Raw genomic sequence first — 22,282 nt, forward strand, 5'->3', positions numbered from 1 at the left:
TGGATCCTCATTCAGGCAAATGGCTGCAACATTGTCTTATAACTTCAGTTGGGTGGGGGGGGGGGGGGGGGCAGGAAACCAACCGTTCAGACACAATACTCATGATCATCTATCACACTTACAATAATGCTCATGGTGAGAGGGACACACACAGAGGGGAGGGTGTGTTTGTGTGTGTGTGTGTGTAGTTATATATATATGAGAGAGACAGTTGGGGGGGCGAGAGGAGACTGACCACATATCTGATGCGTTCACGGTGCATCCTCCTTCACACAAAACACTGGGAAGGACGGAACAACTGGATCGCAACGCGCCCCCCCACCAACCCGCATCCATCACCAGAGCTTACGAGGGTCCGGACGCGCGCTCACCTGCCACCTGTGCGCGCACGGGGAGAGACACACGTTTATATTTTCGGTTCATTCCCACCGTGGTTCCCTATGGATTACATGAAGGTGTGTGGACCGTGAGGACGGAGTGCGTCGGGCGGAGAGCTTGCGTGTGCGTCCAACAGGTGGACGCACGAATTGACCAGACACACAAACTCCCAGTGGATTGATTGATCCCCCCCCCCCTATCGATCGACCGATTCTCAGTTGAGACTCGACTAACCCGCGCTCCTTCGCTCCTCCTCAGATGTGGAGCGGGTGCGCATTGTCTCGCTCTCAAGTAGTTTCTCTCTCCAGCGACTTGAGTGTTGTCTGTTTCTTTTCCGCGCAAATAATGAAACTGCAATGAGGTAAGACGCCGGCTGCATTTTGTATTTTGTCTTTCATTGAACCCAAAGCGAGGTTTCGGCGGACACGCTGCGGAATCCACCGCTCGCCCACATCGTCCACTGACGCCTGCGGGTCCCTCGGTGATCGTGGGGGGAAGTTGGGATCCTCTCTGTGGGCACATCTGCATGTCGAGGGCGCAGGTGGCAGCCAAAGGTCGCAGTCATGCCGATGCATCCAGTCACCTCCACGTTGATGTACCGGGGGATCTGCACCATCCCCGACATGCTGTACAGCCAGCCGGTGAACCTGCCCGAAGACGAAGTTGAAGGTGAGATGATGATAATGATGATGAAGATGATGATGATGATGAGGAGGATGATACCTGCTCGTGTTCACCTGAGTATGTTCACGGTTACAGATCAACACAGGATCTGGTTGTCTTGTCTCATTGTGTGTTTGTGGCTGTGGTGGAGCGCGTTCAGCACCATGGACAGCGCACAGAGAGGTTTTAATTGGCTTGAGGTTCCTCATTGATTTTCAATCCCCTAATTTTCTCCTCATCTTAACATATGAGACAGAATCTTCCAAAACATAATCAACCACTTTGTTACCTGTGTTACTCAAAGATCAGATAACTTGTTTAATTGGGTTCCATCGATTGGAGATATAGATTTACCGTTGAGTCAGAGGGTCAGACATTCTCTTCTCAGTTCTGGAGCCGGTTGGGAAAGAAAATTAAAAAAAAAAAACATCTCTGCAGCTTCTCTGCCATAAAGTGTTGCTCCCTGAGAGGATGAGAAATTGTGCCTGAGAAGAAGTAGAAGCTCCTGGTTGGAAATGTGAATCATGGAAAGTCAGATGTTTCATATAATTTCTACATATTTTCCAGGGAATCTGTGAAAACTACAGCTGCTAAATTATTCAAACAATATGCATGTTAAACGTTTCCTTCTCTCTGCATCATACATATCCACGGCTCTGGAGTCACAGCTGATGCCACATGAAGTAGCCTATCACCCCCTCCTCAACCACCATGACACAGGACAACCATTCTGAGCAGTTGGTTTTCTTTTCCAGTATCGTGAGAATATTCACGCCTGCAGCCCTTTTGTGATGTGAACCTGTGACATATGCACATTATCACCCAGCAGCCCCTGGGACATTGCTCCAGGTCCCGAGGGGTGCGGGATGACATTAGGGTTCGTGCATTGTTGTCATGTTGTCAGTGCGGTGAAGCTGAAAAGTGGCTGAATTATTTGTTTTTATTTATCTCCCCTCTTTATTAATCTGCAGAGTTCTGACAGATCTGAGTGCTTCCGAGAGTCAGAGAGATTATCGCGGACGCACACGTGTCTTTAAAAGTGTTGCATTTCCCGATGAGGCTCTGACCAACAGGTGTAGATTACAGACAAGCTGGGTCTTGTGGAGGATCTGTCAGGGGGGGGGGGGGGGGGGGGGGCTGGTGCAGAGAATCCCAGGGAGAAATCTGTAATGAATGAACTGAACCCGGAGTCGAGTCGAGATTACACAGCCACACGCGCTTCTTTGTGTCATATGCAAAGGAGTTTGGGCTGAACATGAATTGGTTTTGCCTTTGAAAAGATGTTCAAAGAAAAGAAAACACACACACAAAGCTAAAAAAAAACATCCAGAAATGGCGAGAATAGAAGCCAAACGAGTGACAATGTGCCTCCTGCTTTTGACTCTGCCCTTTTTTCTCCTCTCAACAAACTGAGCCTGTGATAAAAAAGAAGTGTCAACAATGCCATAAGTGATCTTTGCATGATGCCATACCTCTGTCATGGCCTTGCATCAGTCGCTTCTCTTCCCAGTCAAACATGATTTGCAGTGTTAAAAGAAACTGCATGACGGATATATGTTTTTGCACCATATATTTCTGTACTACCCCATCTTTACTCTGCACAGGAAGAACCAGAGGTGCCACTCATTGCCGGAGGAAGCCGTAAGGTTGTTGAGACTTGAGGAATCTCATTTCTGTTTGAGTCCTCAGCCTCCCACCTTAAATCCACAGTCCACTTTGGGTGCAATAAACAGACAACACTTAATTTTGACTTTAAGTACTCAAGTCAACTTGCACTCTCTTGCCGCGGTCGCTCTCACCGTGAGTCGTCTGGGGCTTTACAGCTCAACGTATAAATGTCAGTTTGACCGGAGAGGCGATAAGTTGTGTTGTGCGGAGAGCAGGCGAGCAGGCGAGTGGTAGAGCAGGAGAGAGGGAGAGAAGGAGAGCGGGAGAGCAGGAGAGCGGGAGAGAGGGAGAGAAGGAGAGCGGGAGAGCAGTAGAGCAGGAGAGAGGGAGAGAAGGAGAGCAGTAGAGCAGGAGAGCAGGAGAGCAGGAGAGCTGGACAGCAGGAGAGCAGGAGAGCAGGAGAGCAGGAGAGCGGGAGAGCGGGAGAGCGGGAGAGAGGGAGAGAAGGAGAGCGGGAGAGTAGGAGAGCAGGAGAGCTGGAGAGCAGGAGAGCAGGAGAGAGGCAGAGAAGGAGAGCAGGAGAGCAAGAGAGCAGGAGAGAGGGAGAGAAGGAGAGCGGGAGAGCAGGAGAGCAGGAGAGAGGGAGAGAAGGAGAGCAGTAGAGCAGGAGAGCAGGAGAGCAGGAGAGCTGGACAGCAGGAGAGCAGGAGAGCAGGAGAGCAGGAGAGCAGGAGAGCGGGAGAGCGGGAGAGCAGGAGAGCGGGAGAGAGGGAGAGAAGGAGAGCGGGAGAGTAGGAGAGCAGGAGAGCTGGAGAGCAGGAGAGCAGGAGAGAGGCAGAGAAGGAGAGCAGGAGAGCAAGAGAGCAGGAGAGAGGGAGAGAAGGAGAGCGGGAGAGCAGGAGAGCAGGAGAGCGGGAGAGAGGGAGAGAAGGAGAGCAGGAGAGCAGTAGAGCAGGAGAGCAGGAGAGCAGGAGAGCGGGAGAGAGGGAGAGCGGGAGAGCGGGAGAGAGGGAGAGAAGGAGAGCGGGAGAGCAGTAGAGCAGGAGAGCAGGAGAGCAGGAGAGCTGGACAGCAGGAGAGCAGGAGAGAGGGAGAGAAGGAGAGCGGGAGAGTAGGAGAGCAGGAGAGCAGGAGAGCTGGAGAGCAGGAGAGCAGGAGAGCGGGAGAGAGGGAGAGAGGAGAGAGGAGAGAGGAGAGAGGAGAGAGGAGAGAGGAGAGCGAGAGAGGGAGAGAGTTAGAGAGGGAGAGCGGGAGAGCTGGAGAGCAGGAGAGAAGGAGACTAGGAGAGCAGGAGAGAAGGAGAGAGGAGAGAGGAGAGAGGAGAGCGAGAGAGGGAGAGAGTTAGAGAGGGAGAGCGGGAGAGCTGGAGAGCAGGAGAGAAGGAGAGCAGGAGAGCAGGAGAGCAGGAGAGAAGGAGAGCGGGAGAGCAAGAGAGCGGGAGAGAGGGAGAGAAGGAGAGCGGGAGAGTAGGAGAGCAGGAGAGCAAGAGAGCGGGAGAGCGGGAGAACGGGAGAGCGGGAGAGAGGGAGAGAGGAGAGAGGAGAGAGGAGAGAGGAGAGAGGAGAGAGGAGAGCGAGAGAGGGAGAGAGTTAGAGAGGGAGAGCGGGAGAGCTGGAGAGCAGGAGAGAAGGAGACTAGGAGAGCAGGAGAGAAGGAGAGAGGAGAGAGGAGAGAGGAGAGCGAGAGAGGGAGAGAGTTAGAGAGGGAGAGCGGGAGAGCTGGAGAGCAGGAGAGAAGGAGAGCAGGAGAGCAGGAGAGCAGGAGAGAAGGAGAGCGGGAGAGCGGGAGAGAAGGAGAGCAGAGAGCAGAGAGCAGGAGAGCGGGAGAGAAGGAGAACAGGAGAACAGGAGAGCAGAGTCATGCACAGAGGCTTTTTCAGTGATCCCGTGTGAGGGACGACTCGCAGGTTGCGAAAGCGGCCGCTCTGAAAGGCAGAGTCACAGAGGAGGTCGAACGCTGCTGTGGTCGTCCTTGTCAAACAAGAGACTCACAACCTTTTCCTTCCCTGAAAGCACGAGACTGGAATCACAAATACACAACAGGGCCGATTGGTCCTTTGAAACGCATTGAAAGTGACTGAATAAATACTTTAAAGGCAAGATCCAGACTTTCAAACCTCACACTGGAACAAACCTGCTGCCTTTTGTGTATTTTTATCAGCTCAGAGATGATGAGCAGTGCAACAAGTGAACAGCTGCAACGTTCTGCTTCCGAGCAACGTGTTGCATTTGGCATATTTATCATTTTATTGGACTTTTATTTTGGATTTGTGCTCTGATTTACTTTCTCGATCCTTTTAACGTCAAATGTGTAAGTTTTAGTTTAAAGGGATTTGTTGATAAACATGTTATATAACAAATATTATCATACTGATGTTTTTATTTGTGTATAATGACTCTAATGTGTACATTGTTGTCTGCCATGTTGCACCACCATATTCCTACAGTAGCCGAGTATGGACAAAACTAACACTCACTTGAGGGGTACTACAATAAGCAACTTCACCACTAGATGTCACTAAATCCTACACACTGAACCTTTAAAGCACCAGGTCCATTGAACTAAACATTGTTTTATAAGCTTGAGACCAAATAGATTGAAGTAGAGATGCCCAAAAGGTGAATTTAAAGTTGTTCACTGTTATTTATTGTGTGTGTCAGACACCTCCACTGGTGTCGACCATGGCATTTACAAACCAACATCATCTGAACTCATTAATAGATCTAATATGATTTATCAATACAGTTTTCTAACCCAGGATGACATACTGACAGAAGTTTAGTATATATATAAAACATATAGAAGATATAATGTAATGGCAATGCCTTCATTTGATGATACAGCTCAGTGTGCAGCAAAAGAGAGAGATACCACTTTAAATTTAGGCTTCTAATAACGGCTGAAGAATAGAAAAGATGAAACAAAGACTGATCGATTTTCTGATGATTATTCTTATTGTAAATATGCAAGAGTTGGTGCTGCACGACCACAAAGGTTATAAATGTACTGCAAACAGAGGGATTCATGTTACTCTAAGTCCTGCAGATGTGGTAAAGGGCAATATGCTCGAAATTATAATACCCATCCACACAATAGAGGTTCTGTCAGTCAGATTTGAAAAGCTGTGACGTTTCATAAACGTTGATGAGAGCCGCGCTGCAGCTCGAGCGACAGACTCCACGTCCTGTCTTCATCTCTTGAGAGACGGATGAGAACTGGAAGTCTGGAGTGTCACATGCATCAGCTCTGCTGTCAGGGAGACAGGCCTTTGTCACGAAACCAAATTGCACATTAGTGTATACGTGTGTGTGTGCGGGGGGGGGGGGGGGGGGGGGGGCATGTATGAGGACAGGTAGCCGGAGCCCCATTGGCACACATAGCCACAGACAGGGTTTTCAATTACTGGCGTGGACACCTCAGGGAATGGACCAATGGCACCGTACTCTGTGAACCACAAGCCTGTCAAAGATGTAATTGGAAGTAAATCCTATTTTTCTGATGCTGGATAAGCCTTTGTGTGCACGTGTGTGTGCATGTGTGTGCATGTGTGGTAGTAGGTGGGGGGTGGCAGCAACTACCTTAATGTACGATGATGTCAGCATAAATTGAATAGGAGTCCATATTCTCCATTTCCCCTCCCACACAAGAGGGAGGGAAGAACAGTTGGTCATATTACAGGAGCTGAATATAGTTTAGACCTCCTCCACCACTAAAACACACACGTACACACAGGAGCAGACACACACACACACACACACACACACACACACACTGTCAATATCTCTCCAGGTGGAATTAAGTGGGTAGCCCATTTCCACACTGCCCAACAACAGTCCTATTTGTAAGCAGCTTCAAAATAGTCCCAGGGCTGAGCTTAAAGTATTTGTAACAGGTCCCCGAGTGAGGCTCATGTAAACAGACGCCAGCAGTTTTCTGTAGGCACAAGCAAAAACACGGGACTGGAGCAGAGTGTCTGCATCTTTCTGACGAGTTAGTGACCAGTGCACAACTTCAGCAGCCGAAGAAAACACACAAAATGAAACCCACACACGAATGAAACCCACATTTAAATCCAGATCTCTGTATGATAGAAAATAAGAGCTTCTTCCCTGGTTCCTAAAACCTCATCCCATCAAGTTTCATGATAATCCATGCAGCAGTTCTTCTGTTAAAACCTTCATCATGGAGGCAATAAATGATAAAAATGTTTTAGAAGATAATTATTCACATTTTCACTGCTTTCTTTAGTAAATTTGTAGATAAATAAAAGCTTCAAGGGATTAATTCAATTACAGAATTAAGTATTCATCTTGAGATTTGTCCCAAAAAAACTCAAAAACACATTTATACCTTTAGAACCAAGAGTGAAAACTAAATTTATTCACAACTAATCAGAAAACACTGACAAAAAGGTAAATTAATTAATTTGAAAAACACGAGCAAGCTGCTACAAAAAGAGACTGTTTTCAAACGGCTGAATTTTATGAGTAAAAAAACCTGAACATTACAGCAGCACTTTATTACAAAAGCTGCACAAGACTCAATTAACTCGTAAAAAAAGTGGTAAATACTCTGTTGAAATCTCAGTCAATATGCTGCTTCATCTTTTTGCAAGTAAGTTGACAGCACAAATTAAAGCTGGTTTTACTGGCAGACATCTAAAGAGAGAGAAAGGCAGCCTGGACAGTTTTATAACTTAAAAAAATTCACAGGCATCACTAAAATAACAGTTATACAATATATATATATATATATATATATCCATAAGCATGTTTAACGACACATGCTTTCCCTGCTCGACTTCGCCCATGTGATTGGTTCGGTCCGGGAAGCCTCATCTTCATCGCTGTCACACACTCATGAAAGTGAATCGAGAGACACAACTGTCACAGGTGCCGCAGCATCACAAGAATCTCCAGAGGAGGATTTTACACTCGTAGAGCGACTGTCAGCACTGATCAGAATCACTGCAGACGACTAAGTTCCCTCTGCATCTGTTCTGCGGCAGAGTGACGGGGGGGGGGGGGGGATTTCCTTGTCTCGGGATCAAACACAGATTGGACTGTCAACCCCCTCCCTCAAGAGACAGGAAGCGGAGATGTAACAAAACAGGAAGCGGAATTGGAATCAAGGGAACAAAGTCACTGAGGTCTAGAAGCTTCTTTCCTCGATACAGAGCGACAGTAGAAACACGAGCTGATCAGTCCCTCGTTGTTACGTTTTTCCACGTTGGGGTTTGGATTGTAAATAAAGACGGATGAAGCGTCTCCACTTTCTGCCACTCGACAAAAACAAAGCCAAAATAAACCTGGATACGGGTTCTGCCATCTTGCACTGGTGACGTCCATGGAGTTGTGATTGTGCAGTCGAGGTTGCGCCGATAAACACACCCGACCAACCACGAGCCAGTCTCAGCTGTCAATCATTATACTCATCCTGTTTTCATTACATCAAATAACGAGTCAAAACCAAAATGACCCAAAGTTAGTATTTCAAATAAGTACTTTAACAAACATTGAAATAAGAACTACACAAAATGACAGAAACCGACTTTTTGACGTGTTGACATTTTTATTAGGTCAATGTGTTCCATATACTAACATGGAGGAGACAGAGTTCATGACCTTTACTTAGGCTAGCCACCAGGGGGTGATCCGGATTCACAATCATAAGTAAAAAATTTAAAAAACACTGCAGATTCTGAAACCAGTTCAGCACCTGGAAATCTCAGTATCTTTGCTTAGATAATTCACCACAGCCTTCAAGTCTCCATTAACAAATTAATTTCACTAAACGGAGGTCGTTCCGTCTCGATAAGAGTTTAGTTTGATTTGTCGCAGAGACGAGTTTGAGTTGGATGTGAAACCTTTTCGGTAAGTGAGTTCATATTGGTAAAATATTCACTGCAGAGTCTGAAACTGTGAAAGTTGCTGCCATTTGCTTCTGGACCCTCGACACTAATTGGGTTGTTTTCGTTTTCGTGCGTCTCCCTTAGTCACAAACACGCACTCTTTTCATTAGGAGCTCAGACTTGCAAAAGTTGAACAAGCAAGTGGGACTTTTTTTTATTTACATTTTGTCGTGAGTTGTTCCCTCAGCAGTTTTCGGAGACTTTGCAGATTTGTATTTGACTGACAGCAGCGCATTAAATAAAAACACTGACTTCCCTGTGTTCCTGACGGCATAAATCGCCTGTGAGCAGATCTTGATGTTTCTGCACGACTCCCACTGCAGCAGAGAAACATTGACTCATTTCTTTGCCCTGAGGTGGAGGGTTGACTTCCACTCCTTTGGAAATACTTACATGAATACAAATGAAGATATTTAAAGACATCAGCATCTGCTTGGCAAGACAGAAAAATTATGCACACAACGTATCGCTGGTGCAGAATGTGTGGGCGTAGCGGGGGGGGGCGTTCTTCCAACGGGTCAACTGAGACCATTTTTGTAAAACGTAAGCTGCTCAGGGAAGATTTGGACAACAACACAACACAAAAAATGACCAATTGTGATAGCAGGGAATGTGCCGGCTCATTTTCAGGGGTATGACAGGTGCACATGATCTCGATGCATTAACATAAACACATATTTATCTCTCCTGCTCACTTCAGCCATTGAGAGGAAGGCTCTCTCCCAGGAAATTAGACTCATTATGGTTTCCAATTGAAAGAAACACTTTGATTTAGCCCCAGATAAATCCCCTGAACAGACTGTTTGTTTCGCCTTTCAGAGATAAGAGCCCTCGAGCGTGTTGACAGAAATAAAACAAGTATTCTCTCTCTGAAAAAGACAATCGAGCTAGAAGCCGGGGGTTTTTATCCACTGCATGCCAACACATCACAAATCTCCACTTTCTGTCTTCTGTTAAATCCTTTTGACTTCGTTACAAGTGTGGGAAACATCCGTTCAGAACCCAGATGGATTTGGTTGGTGATTAACAAAGAAGAAAAGACGTGGCGGCATCAACAGCGCCGACTGCTCTAATTGTTAAATTGCTCCAACGTGAAAACCCTCTGCCATGTTTAGAGTCAGAATTTGACGCTGGTGATGTTTGAACTGTGAGCATCTACCTGGTAACACACTCCATCACAGGAAGGGGAGGCGAGGGGAGAGGGAGGGGGGTGGATCTGTAGTAACATAACACAACACTAACCTGGGTGAGGAAGTAAATACAAGACAGGAAGATTAACTTCATCCAGTCGGACCTGCACAGACGTTTGACACGGGGGGGGGGGGGGAATGCAGTCTCAGACTTTCGGTGCCCACTGTACGCAATCAGGGCCCAGAATGATAAATCTGGTTTTGTGCGTCTCGCCGTCGCTCCCCGTCACGTGAATGATGGAGAGTCACCTCGCACAATCTGCCACACACACACACAGGCACGGGCAGGAATGGATCTGCAAATGGCTGCCTGGCTTGTACTACCCGGCCGGGATGAGACGAGCGCCATATGAAAAAAAAAAGCTCTCACTTGACATAGATGGTGATAAAGATGTGAGCATTGCAACAAGCCATTTCTCAGGGAGGGGGGGGGGGGGGGCCCGGCACCACAGCTGGCGAGCCACAGGTTGGATCAGAGGAGTGGAACCGCCTCAGGAAAGGATTCAGTCAGCAGGTTGTTTGTTGAGGAAAACAGCAAATAGAGGCTCAACTTTTTGGGGAGCTGTCATATCGTCCAGCTTTATAAACATTCTATGTGTAATGCATTCAAAAACTATGTGTTAAGTGTTGGGCTAATTGGTTCCGAGTCATTTCAGGGCGATTTGACACTTTAACATTTCAGTTTTCCACAGTCGGGCTCTCCAGGTAATTACTCTGCACATATTAATGATGTGTGATATTAATCTTCGTCTCTCTGCCAGAATTCAAGAAGCCAAATTCCCAAAAGGACAATTTAATCCTTCAACACAAGCTTGAAAATGAAGCAAATGGTTTATTTCTTTACTTCTCATCACTTTATAACATGAAACGGCAAAGAAGCTGATATTTTAAAACCATCTTTAAATCTCATATTAGACAGAGTGCTGCATTCATCTCCTGTTAACCAGCTGCTGGAATCCGGTCCCTGACAGCCCACCCGGCCAAATTGGGTTTTGTTGGGAAACATGTGGTGCAGATTAGCGGGGGAATATCATGAAGTGCTGTGATTACGGCTGTCGGGTCGGATGAAGTTAAGTCATTTATTCCCATTATGATCGATTGCCACGAAGGAGTGGAACCAGCAGACTTTATTACCTGTGAAATGAACTGAGATGAGTTCTGGAAGGTGAAGTGCTCTCTCTCCCGGGTAATATCTCCTCCCTTTGATGAGCAATACCTCAAAGTCTACATTAGACAATAACAAAAATCCTGCCTCAGAAAAATTGCACCTGTTTATAAGTGCGTGGCGAAGCGATGACGTAGTGTGTGTGTGTGTGTGGGGGGGGGGGGGGCTGTATAACGCAGGGCAGCTGCTTCGGTTCGTTTCCCCCCCGACCTGTCTTTGAGGTTCTTCTCACGGCTTTGTCTCGTTGTGGATATTGTCTCCAGCTCAGCTTGGTATGAAAACTCGAGGCTTTGGAAAAACGAGAGGGATTGAAAAGATATTGAGGCCGGATCGATAAATCCCCCTTTTCCTGCAGGAATAGAGAAACAAAAGAAGGTGAGAAAAGGGGCTGAGATTAAACTGACTTTAATCAGTCAAGGTCAAATGGAGGTGATGATGCTGGTGAGGAGGTTGAAGCGCCTGAGATTCAAAGAGCCGGGAGGGAGTTCCTATCCAAACCCAGGCGAGGGATTGTTCTTAAAGACCCGGACTACATAGACTCTGCCATATCCCCCCCAATTAACACCCCAGAGCCTGGTCAGAAACCCGCGTTGGTAACATTTAAATCTTCTGTGGTCCCAAATTGGCCCAATCCAGCTAAAGATGGATTAATGTGGCTAGGGGTGTTTAAAAATAGTCATCCAAGGTTCACACACACTCACACACAACACACATGTACACAGACACAGAGCGAAGCTGTGTTGCTCCTCACACTGATAAGGTCTTACATAAAGAGTGGGAGTGCTGCAATTACAGATCCAATGCAGCCCTGAGCAGATGCGGGTCTCACTGAGGCGAGGAGGTTCTCCGGCTGCCAGAACAGGCCCTGGATCAACTTCACGGACACTTCCCCATCCCCAAAAAAAGCGTGTAATTAGCAGAAACCTTTTCCTGATGCTACATTTAGCACGAAAAAGGGGTAAAGCTTTGCTCCAAGGAAAAATTCCCCATGTGATCTGCCTCTATTGCTTCTCGTATAAGACAAAGATCAGAGCTGTGTTCACTTTGGGGCTGTGTCTTCTGCAGACTCATAGCAAAGAGAAGGTGGATGTCGTGCTCCTCGTTATCTCCGCATGAATCAGCTCCGTTTCCGAGTGGTTCCTGCCTTTGTCTTCTCAGACGTTAAACCAGTGTGGCTCATTGATATCAGTGCTGCGGTGGAGAGCGGTGCAGCTAGAGCCCGCTGCACCTTTCCCTTGTGGGAGGTCGGCGTTAGATGTTTGCCTCTCGCAGCTCGCGATCCCATCTCGGGCGTTTCATCCTCTGTGGGAGCGAACCACCAGGGAGGGCGTGGCGTCGCAGCTTCGAAGGCCAACAAGCACCTCGCTGACTTCAAAGCAAACAGCACATTCCAGTGTCATTCCACTTTCAGCTAAAGATATTCACACCTCCTCCGAGGAGCTGAGGTCCCGGAGAACGAGTGTACGACGCAACAACAGCTTCTTCTCAATATTTAGATAAATCATGTGTAAATATTAATAAGGTGTGAAAGTTAAAGGGTCAGTTATTTTCAGCTGAATCTATTTGAAAGCACAGTCTTTCAGAAATCATGTTTAAATACGAACACCATGCAACAGTAAAGATTCTGTGAAGGAAAATAATTTCAGCTGGATTATTTTTTCTGTTTTATCTTAATTTAGTAAAGAAATGTTATTTAATTGATTTACATTAATGGGCGAGTTACAATTATGTTGACTCGGATGTGTCAGTAAAATGTTCACAGAATAGTTTTCTACTAAGACCACAGCATCATTAAACTCTAACAGGCCAAGGTGACAGTGGTCTGCCTTAAAGAAACACCATGTAACTTTTACGGAGCAACAGCGCCCCCTGCAGCCAGATGTGGTGATTAATCCTGTTTGGCTCCATGTCCGAGCAATTTAACATGTTCATGTAAAGAAATAAAGAAATTCTATTAATGTTTTAACTGCAGAGTCTCAGTAACTGAACTTTAACACAACTCAGCGGTGGATATTACCCACGATCCCCGGCTTCCTGAACCTGAAGAGCTGCTGCTGGAAACAAATCCACCAACATCTGCCTCGAATTCTTCAGAATTTAAGGTCCCGGCTGAATATTGAAGATAAACTCTGGTTTTCAACTGATCTTCAGCTTCACTCTTCAACCTGCTGGACCTGATTCTGACAGTTGAAGCTGTGACTCTCAGTCAGTTCTTCTCACAGGGGAGATCGAACCCTCTCACCAAAGTTACATAGAACAGCTGTTGAGGGTTAGGAGAGGGAGTGAAAGAGGAAACATTTCCTGTCCCTCACCTGTTGCTCTCTTAGTCATTGGACTGCATGGGGAGAGTCCTCATGATAGATTCTTACCCTGAACTTCTCCTGAAGCTGTGGTTATACCTGAAGCATGGGTTACTGTACCGTCAACCCAACACCTCGACTTGGTGGCTTCTCCAAAACAAAAGGCGTCATAACTGGGAAAAAGCCTGAAAGAGGAAGAAGAGCAAGAACAGTTTTGGCTCCAACTTGTTTCTTGAACACTACTAAGGTTTTTCTCTCCAGGAGGCGCTAGACATGGTGAAGGTGTCAAGGTGCACAACCAGCTGTAGAAACACCAGCTCCTTCTGCTGCACGCCACAGCACACATCGACGGGAGCGGTGAAAACAGGCTCATCCTCACTAACACCACAACTTAGTTGGTAAAAATATCAGGTAGTAAAGATCAGCTCAGATAAATCAGTAGGAATTGAACTAAGCCGACTGTTTTCACACAAAAAAAATCGCTATTGTGACAATCAAGTATCAGTGATACTCAATTTAATCATTGCAATCTAATCAATGCAAAAATGCCAAACATGTTTTGGGGGTTCGGCCTCTGAAAGGTCAGGATTTGTGTTTATTGTTGTTCACTGTTCGTGCTCAGGTTGTGAAGCGCGGCTCAGACTAAACAAGAGATCGGATAATGTCACCTCCGGAATGAAAATAATTCCGGAGGCGGTAATTCTTAGTTGCAGCCCCTGAGATCATAAATCCCAGTATACCTGCGTCAAATCAAACCATATTATTATTATCAAACCAAACTGATCATTGTTTTGCTTCTACGATTTGATTTAAATCACATGAAAGTGATTTTAGCTGCTGACCCAATTACGTCTCTTTTCCCTCTCTGTGGTCCAACGTGTTAATTTGCTCACACAGTGGAAATGGAAGATTATTGTCGTCTCTCCAGGGGGTAATTAAGATAGAGGTTTATCTCTTTGAGAGTTGATCTGTCTCAGAAAGAGAAATGTATTATTTTGGGATGACTAGTCAACCTCTGTTACATGGTCTGTTTTACTGTAGACATGTTTTCATTCCAGTAGCTCTGTCCCGATATCAAGCAGAGCCAAGCACTTTCCAACAATACATTTATAGATCCCGGCTTTACACTTCCATATCTCACTAGAGATGATAAGCCAATTATCTTATTTCAGGACTGAGGCCTTTGTATTCTATAAATGGCTCATGATAGGGTATAAAAATCCTCCCACGACAAATTGCTCACATTTCTATTTCTACATCCAACACACGGTGCACCACTCAGGTTTCGCTCACCTTGACCTTCGATACAACAAATAAAGCTTTCAGGGACTCTGAGCTTTTGGGGGGGATATCGATAAAGTTTGTTCAATATTACGCTAGTACTTTACAATCCCTTGTGTGAAATGTTATCTTTTTGCAGTTTTGCATTGTTTTGCATCACTGATCACATTTTATTTTTGTTTTCATTCTTCATTGAAAACTCCTGTAATCGTATCTTTTCGTTTCTCTGATGTTTTCCTCTCCAACAGCCTCCTGCAAACATCCAAACGTGTTTTTAAAAGAAACATTAAAGAGATTTACAGACATGATTTACAGAGAATTCACACCCATCACATCAGCATCATCCTCATCTTAAGATTCTCCTGCTGCTCTGCTCGTTTGTGTGCTAATCAGGCGTGTGACACGAGGATGGGACAGTTCCAGGGTTGTAGGTGACTGGTTGGTGGATGCCCCTGCATGTAAATGAAGGGATCCGGTCCCTTGTGAAGAGTAAACAAGCAGAGGATGAGGACGGATTATGCAGCTGCTCGGAGGAATTACCTGCTGGACAGTTTCCTTCACGGCGTCACTGTCAGAGTGTGTTTCTAACAGTGCGGTTTAGGACTGGGACATCTTGCTGATGAGCTTTGGGTTCATATAGAACGAGGTGTTTTGTCTATTTGGGAAAGGTGGCTCTCGAGTTTGTCTTCTGTTGTTGTTAAACTTGTCGCCACTGCAAAAGATGTCTTTTCTGATGCAACCTGGGTTTAGGGGAAATAAATGAGACCAGAGCACAGACTGAAAACATAAAATGCAGATCAACCAGCAATTCAAATTCCATATCTGCTCAACTACAGGTGGTAATTGACTGTAGTTGGTAAAACAAATCACAGACAGAATTGAATAGACTTGTAGATTTCCATTTAAACCAAATGAAAAAAGTGAACCAGTACCAATAGAAACATTGAAAAGAAAGATGAAGGGGTTTTCTTGGCTATAGGATCAGTCAAAAACTAAAAAAAAAACACGTCAAAATTCACAAATATTACAATTTATACCCAACAACACAATATACTGCACGTTCAAAACGTGGAAAAAAACAAGAAAGTTTCCAGAACAGAAAACAAACAGAAGATTCTGGACTTACTAGAAGTAGTAGAGATGACCTTGTATTTTGTTTCACAAACTAAATACCAAATACCAACAGAGCAGCAGCTGATCCACTTCTACCAGATACTAACACACACACCGAACACACACACACACACACACACACACACACACACACACACACACACACACACACATCCACACACACCCACACACATACACACACACGCAAACACACACAATGATCAATATATTTTCAGTTTGACTTGAGCCTCTGAGCCTTGACACAAACATCCTGAACTCTAAAGTTCACTAAATATTTCACAAATCCACACATTGATCACGTTGTTGCAGATGTTCTTGTGCTGCAGAGTCAGTTCTCTCTGTACTTGAATCATTATTTTACTTTCACTACGTCACCTCTTGTGCATATTGGGTTCAGCTTTCACTGTCAATCCTTTGTCTGGGAATATACTATAGGCTGATCGAATGTAGGAAACAGCCGGAAAGCTACTCTCTCCTGTCGTGTGCACTCTGAACATTTCCTCTGGAGGTTATTTTTGGCATTAAAGCTGTTCAGAGTTTGGCAGCTGTGTGAATAAGACTTCATAGGTTTGATTCATCCCCAGAAAATTTAAAACATAAGAAGACAGCGAGCTCTGCCCTACTTTTCAGTTCAGTGTTAAACTGACAGCCGCAGCTTCTTTGCAGAATGTGGTTTTACACATGTGGTTTTTATCAACTCATAAATACAACACATCACTACAGGTTGAACCAGCTGATTATTGACTCAACCAACGAGGATAGGTTTTCCCCCTTTCTCTTTGTATGTTTGTTGGTTGGTTTATTTGTATGTTAGTTAGAAGGAATACGTACAAACTACTGAGCTGATTCCTACGAAACCTGGTGGAAGGATGTGGTACTGGTCAGGGAAGACTCCATTTGATTTTAGTGTGGGTCCAGATCAGGGAGCTGATCCAGGAATTAGTTTATCACTTTAATATTGTATTTACCAGGAAATAATGAATGGACCTTGTTGAGGAAAACCGGGCACATTCAGGCAGCTGATATTTACGAGTGTGTGAATCTTTTTTACATCTTGATTGAATGTCAGGCCTTGATCTAACTTTTTTGAATGATTTTGTCAGGTCATAACTTGTAATTGATTCTTTTTATTGTGTTGTATTGATAATTATAAGTCTCAATAGTCTTTCAACACCGTTTAATGCAGTAGTATCATGTATGAGGCTGAAAACAGATTTAGAATCTACATTTCAGTTAAAATGTTGTCACATTTTGCTCATGTTCGACATGGAGTCCTGTGAGCATTTCTGTTTAAATCAACATAAAAGGCGATTAAACAAAATCAAGTTTTCCGATGCCACAGGTGTGACTCAAGGTCGATCTCCTCAATCCAGTCAAAGCCTTTAAATGAAGTTCAAGTTTCAGGTGCAGCCAGAGAGAATCGCTCTTTCAATCCTGATCTCAGCTCTCTTTATTTATTATACATCGTTTTTTTCTCATTGAACTGGTGGATTCTGTTCTCTAAGCTGCCAACCCACATATAACTATGACTCAAGCATTGATGCAGCATAGCAAATGTGTCTTTGGTGCGTTGACCGTTTCCTGCTCTCATCTCCCTCTCTGCTTTAAGACTTGAGCTCATCTGTGTGTGTGTGTGTGTGTGTGTGTGTGTGTGTGTTTGTGTTTCCTCTGCAGAGATCCGCGAGGCCTTCAAAGTGTTCGACCGCGATGGAAACGGATTCATCTCAAAGCAGGAGCTGGGCATGGCCATGCGCTCCCTCGGCTACATGCCGAACGAGGTGGAGCTGGAGGTCATCATCCAGAGACTGGACATGGACGGTGAGGCACACCCACAGATTGATATCATCTCAAATCACAGTGTAGAATAGAAACTCAACTCTATTTGTGTAGCGTAGTGTAGCACGTTGTGAAAGCAGTGAACGACAAACACCAACTGTTCCTCCTTTCCACAGGCGACGGCCAGGTGGACTTTGAGGAGTTCGTCACTCTCCTGGGCCCGAAGCTGACGGCAGCCGGGTTGCCGGATAAGTTCCACGGCGCAGACTTTGACTCCGTCTTTTGGAAGGTGCTCATTATTCAGTCACTCATTTCCTGCCAATTAGAGAGAAGACAGACAGCAGAGACGCAGGCTGAGGCGACCCCCCCCCCCCCCCCCCCCCCAAGTACAGTTTTTTTGCAGGCACCTTATTAGATCATACTATATAGAATCAATAACTCGCTCTGACACCGGGATGGAAATAAAGGGGACGGCGCTCGTGGCAGAACCGCCTTTGTTGCAGTTACGTGATAACAGAGCTGGAGAAGCTGTGAGAAAACTGGCTCCAAATTGTTAAAGCGAGGGGGGGGGGGATCAGTGCAGGATCAGTGCAGGAAGAGGAAGAAAAAAAAGATTCTCAGCCCGAGCCTCCTGCTGGGAAAGCCAAGAAACCCGAGGGATTGTTGAAGAAGCTCCATAGCTTCACGTAACATTATATAACTGAGTCGTAGTATCAAGCATGAGCTGCTGGAGTGATGACTCCCAGCCTCCGGTCACTCTGCTGAACTGCAGCTCTGAGTAACACAGTCTTTAAGCAGGCACCGATCCAGGATTAGCTTTTTAGTTTTTTCGGTCTTAGTCATTCACGTTTATTTTATTTGACTCAGATTTTACATAATACCAGTGCTGGAAGACAACCAGGGACATTTAGTCCAAAAAACATTTTTTTTGATACTGTACATCATGTGTTTTAGGCACTACTACTAAAAGGTATGTGCAGTATGATCCAATAACATTCAGTATAATAATACGACAAAGACAGTAGCCATAATACATACTTTTACTTTCCTTACATATTGATAATAATACACAAAATAGATTTTGTGTTTTTATAGTGTAGTACTGATAGTTTGGTTCCACCACTGTATGACACATTAGTATTTCTCCTAATATAGTTAAATGTAGGTTTTAGATTTAACCTTACATTTTAGCTATAATTCTTTTAAATCTACATTTTAGTAAATAATTGTCGGACGTCCTTCTGTTTCCCTATTATATTAGAGGTAGTTCATTATTAGCACTTTTAAATGTGGGTGAGAAAACTAATTAGCAACATCTTAATTAGGCTTGTCCCACATGCTGCCGTTTGAACTCGGTTTTCCAATAGTTAAACCACACCTCTTAATCGCCACATTGGAACTTCCATTGGAGGGGACCTTTAATTCTGCATGTCAAATTAATTCAGGTGAAACACATATACAAACTTTGTATTTATAATTTATTTACAATCCCATAACCTGATGACTTAATAAAGTAAACGTTTTCTGTACTTCTGTTATTGTCCACTCCCTCTTTGATTTGTTCGTTGTCTTACATGCTGTATGCATGTGCACGTGTGTGTGCTTGTGTCAAGCCTTGTATCCGCATTAATGTTCAATTACATGTGTGTGTGTGTGTGTATGTGTATCTCCAGACAGACATGCAGAAGCTGACGGTAGAGGAGCTGAAGAGGCTTCTGTACGATACCTTCTGTGACCACCTCTCTATGAAAGACATCGAGAACATCATCATGACCGAGGAGAACCACATAGAGAACCCTGGGCAGTGCCAGGTGGATATAGACAGTAAGGAAGAACCTTTAATAACAGACATGTTCTGTTTGTTGTGGTTTGGAAGGATTGGTCAATCTATGTGTGGGGATCTTTGGGCCACATTAGCTTTTTTACAAGTGGGCCACTTTAGGCTCACATCCCTTTTGTGCAGGAGGCCAGAAGTGCTATATCATGGCCTTAAGTGGCCACGTGCATATGCTATTTGGTCATATTTTATTTTCAAATGTAAAAGAGTAATTTCCCCTAAATCGCACACAAACACTGGACATTTTCCCCGGGTTTATCGCTTGTTAAATCAAAAATCCCTGATTGCCTTAGATTGTGCAACCGGCATTGATCAGATAAAGTTTTATCTTGGCTCTGGGCACCAGAAGAACTTTTTTATATTTTTCAATGAATCAAATGATCTGCATGGCTTTGATCTTGGAAAAGTGTCCGCTCTAAAATAAAGTAAATTATTAGAATCATTAGAAAATAGCTGTAATCTTCCTTAAATGGGGAATTTACAGAGGGATGCATTTGAGGATTCTTTGCGTTTTACGTGGTTCAAATGGTCATTTTTCTTAAGTGTAAATTCAACGACTGCTGGAGCCTTTACAAACATAATCTGTGGTTTTCAATCAGAAACTCTTCTGTGAGGTGTTTTTCTCTGAGAACACCAATTACCTCTGGAGGAAAGACATAAATCAAAAAGCTGAATTAAATTTAAGCAGCTATAAAATCAATAATACACTCTGCTCCGATCCGACTGCTTCAGCTCCTTCCCCGGATGCTGCTGCAGGTAGGCTGCACCTTCCCTCAGGCGGCTGCTGGTTTGATGAGCGTCGTTTAATATGCCAGTCAGGTGCCAGTCCATTTGTGTGTTGTTGCAAAACTCCAATCAACATTTCAATCTAGTTGCAGTTACGCAGCATACAGGTGTGAAAACAAAGATTTCTTGGCTCTGTTCATTCCGTATAATTGTGTTCATGTAATTGTAAGGTTCTGTGATGAGCTCTTTCATTCGGAAATTACTATCAGATCTCTTCCAGGCGTTAAATAACTCCTGATTCAATAGACCTGCAGGCGTTAGATTCCATCTGCCCTTCCCTCCCATCACATTTTTGTTTTACGTTTCTGTGCAGGTTCCAGCCCGACGCAGCATGTGAAGCAAACCTGTGTGCGCAAGAGCCTGATATGCGCCTTCGCCATCGCTTTCATCATCAGCGTCATGCTCATCGCAGCCAATCAGGTGCTGCGGAGCGGCATGAAATAGGAGCTGTGGCGTTTTCAGCCTTGACCACCACCTAAAGGCTGCCTTTACAGATACATGACTGAGAGATAAAGCTAGCAAAATAAAAAATAAAAGAATTCTAAGGACAATCACCCAGCTGTGAAACAGGCTACCACACGACTGCTGTAGGCACCAAGGACTCCACAGGTGCAGGACTCTGTCTTGGTGACAGAGACAAGCTAACAGCTCATGGAATACCAAGGACAACAGGACCTCACATATAAAGAGACAGAGGCGTTTGTAAACTTGGACAGCTGACAATACATATCACTATTCGTAATACAGCATTTAGTATTCATTAGCTATGTGCATTTGAGCAGTGTTGCATTCACTATGGTGGCAGCTATAGAGAGACGTGTAGTGACTGTCCAGTTTTGTAATTTTCAGTGTACCAAACGGTTAATTAAAAAAGAGTAGAAAGAAATCTGTGAAATATTGTGGGGAACATTGAAGAAAATGTATTCCAGAGCCTGGAAAAGTGTTTTGTGTAAGGTTTGGTGTGCACAGCGATGTGTGGGGGAGGTGCATGTGGTGCAACATTGTTCAAAATAGAAAAAATAACCTCTTGGGAATAACAACAGCGTGGTAAGAAACAGGCAGGTGTGGGTTTCCAGGGATGTGCCCATGATTGCGTGGATGGTGTCAGTCAATCACATGCTGCGGGGCTTCAGGCTGGGCAGGGGGCGAAGCGGGTCAACACCTCTCAGGAGGAAGGTGTTTGGGTCTGGCTGTAAAGTGGGAAGGTAACTGGCTGGAAAGTGGCTGGACATGCAGTAAACACTCAACTCTGTCTCCACAGGGGGGCTTCGGAGGCCTCGGAGGGTGACCATCATCTATGCATGAAGTGCATGGATTTAAAAAACTGTAGTCTTGACACATTTGTAAAAGTTCTTATCAATGTATTAATCATTATGACTGTGTAACAGAACTGTTCTCAATACTTTATGACAACTGTGAGCAATTGTTTGTGGCGCAGGGTATCAGCAATCACAGCAAAAGTAAATTATACTACTGCATGAAAAAGAAGGGCTGCTTTAGTACATGCTCGTGAAAAAAATATTTCCCTGGTCGCTACTCTGTAGACGATGTGCCTCACACGGGGCACCTGATGATCGTCTCTTACAGCAACCGAAGAGCAAACTCCTTCAAGACGTTTAAAGAATATGCATCAAACTGATCTAGCTATGGTTGGGGGTGTAAATCTGCAGGACTCTGTTTTCTTCTTTTGTGTCTTTTTTGTCTGGAAGTGTTGCTATAGAGCAATAACTGTTTGTTAAATAGTAATCACAGGAGACTAGTACCAACGGACCTACAAACTGTTGAGGTTAAAAAGATTTTATAGCACTTTTCGAATTGGAGATTTTTGGCAATACAACAGACACTGGGTCTGATGTTCAAACAGTGAAGATCACAGACGAGTGGACACCTGTGTGTTAGAGGCTGCCCTTTGCATTGAAGTGAGACTGGGGCCAAATCGTGTAAACTGTTGCAATAAAACATTAATATCTGTGATGCACCACATTAAAGGTTTGTTTGGATGTAGTTTAGATTGTTGTGCATGCATCTGGGTCAGGTCTGTCACAATTGATGTGTTTTGTGCATTTGAAGTGACTTCAACCAAAGCTTTTGGGAACCAACACAACAGGGCCACTGAACAAGAGCAAGCTTAGTAATAAGAGACAATAAAATAAAGATTTGAAGGATTAAAATATCTGAAATCCCACAATTACCTATGCTAACTATTTTTAGATGACGCTCCAGAAAGGATTCAATCTAACCTGAAACCAGAAA

At 44.6% G+C, this 22,282-nt stretch overlaps 1 protein-coding gene across 1 annotated transcript; it reads left to right on the forward strand.

Annotated features, from left to right (window-relative positions):
* The first annotated feature begins 285 nt into the window (after positions 1 to 285).
* LOC133933284 (calcium-binding protein 7) lies at positions 286 to 22,282 on the forward strand. Its single transcript, XM_062380275.1, has 5 exons — positions 286 to 1,047; positions 17,305 to 17,448; positions 17,583 to 17,695; positions 19,080 to 19,230; positions 20,343 to 22,282. The coding sequence occupies exons 1-5, from the start codon at positions 942 to 944 to the stop codon at positions 20,471 to 20,473; spliced, it is 645 nt and encodes a 214-aa protein (XP_062236259.1). The 5' UTR covers positions 286 to 941; the 3' UTR covers positions 20,474 to 22,282.

This window comes from Platichthys flesus, chromosome 3, assembly GCF_949316205.1.
Source record: "Platichthys flesus chromosome 3, fPlaFle2.1, whole genome shotgun sequence".
NCBI lineage: Eukaryota > Metazoa > Chordata > Actinopteri > Pleuronectiformes > Pleuronectidae > Platichthys > Platichthys flesus.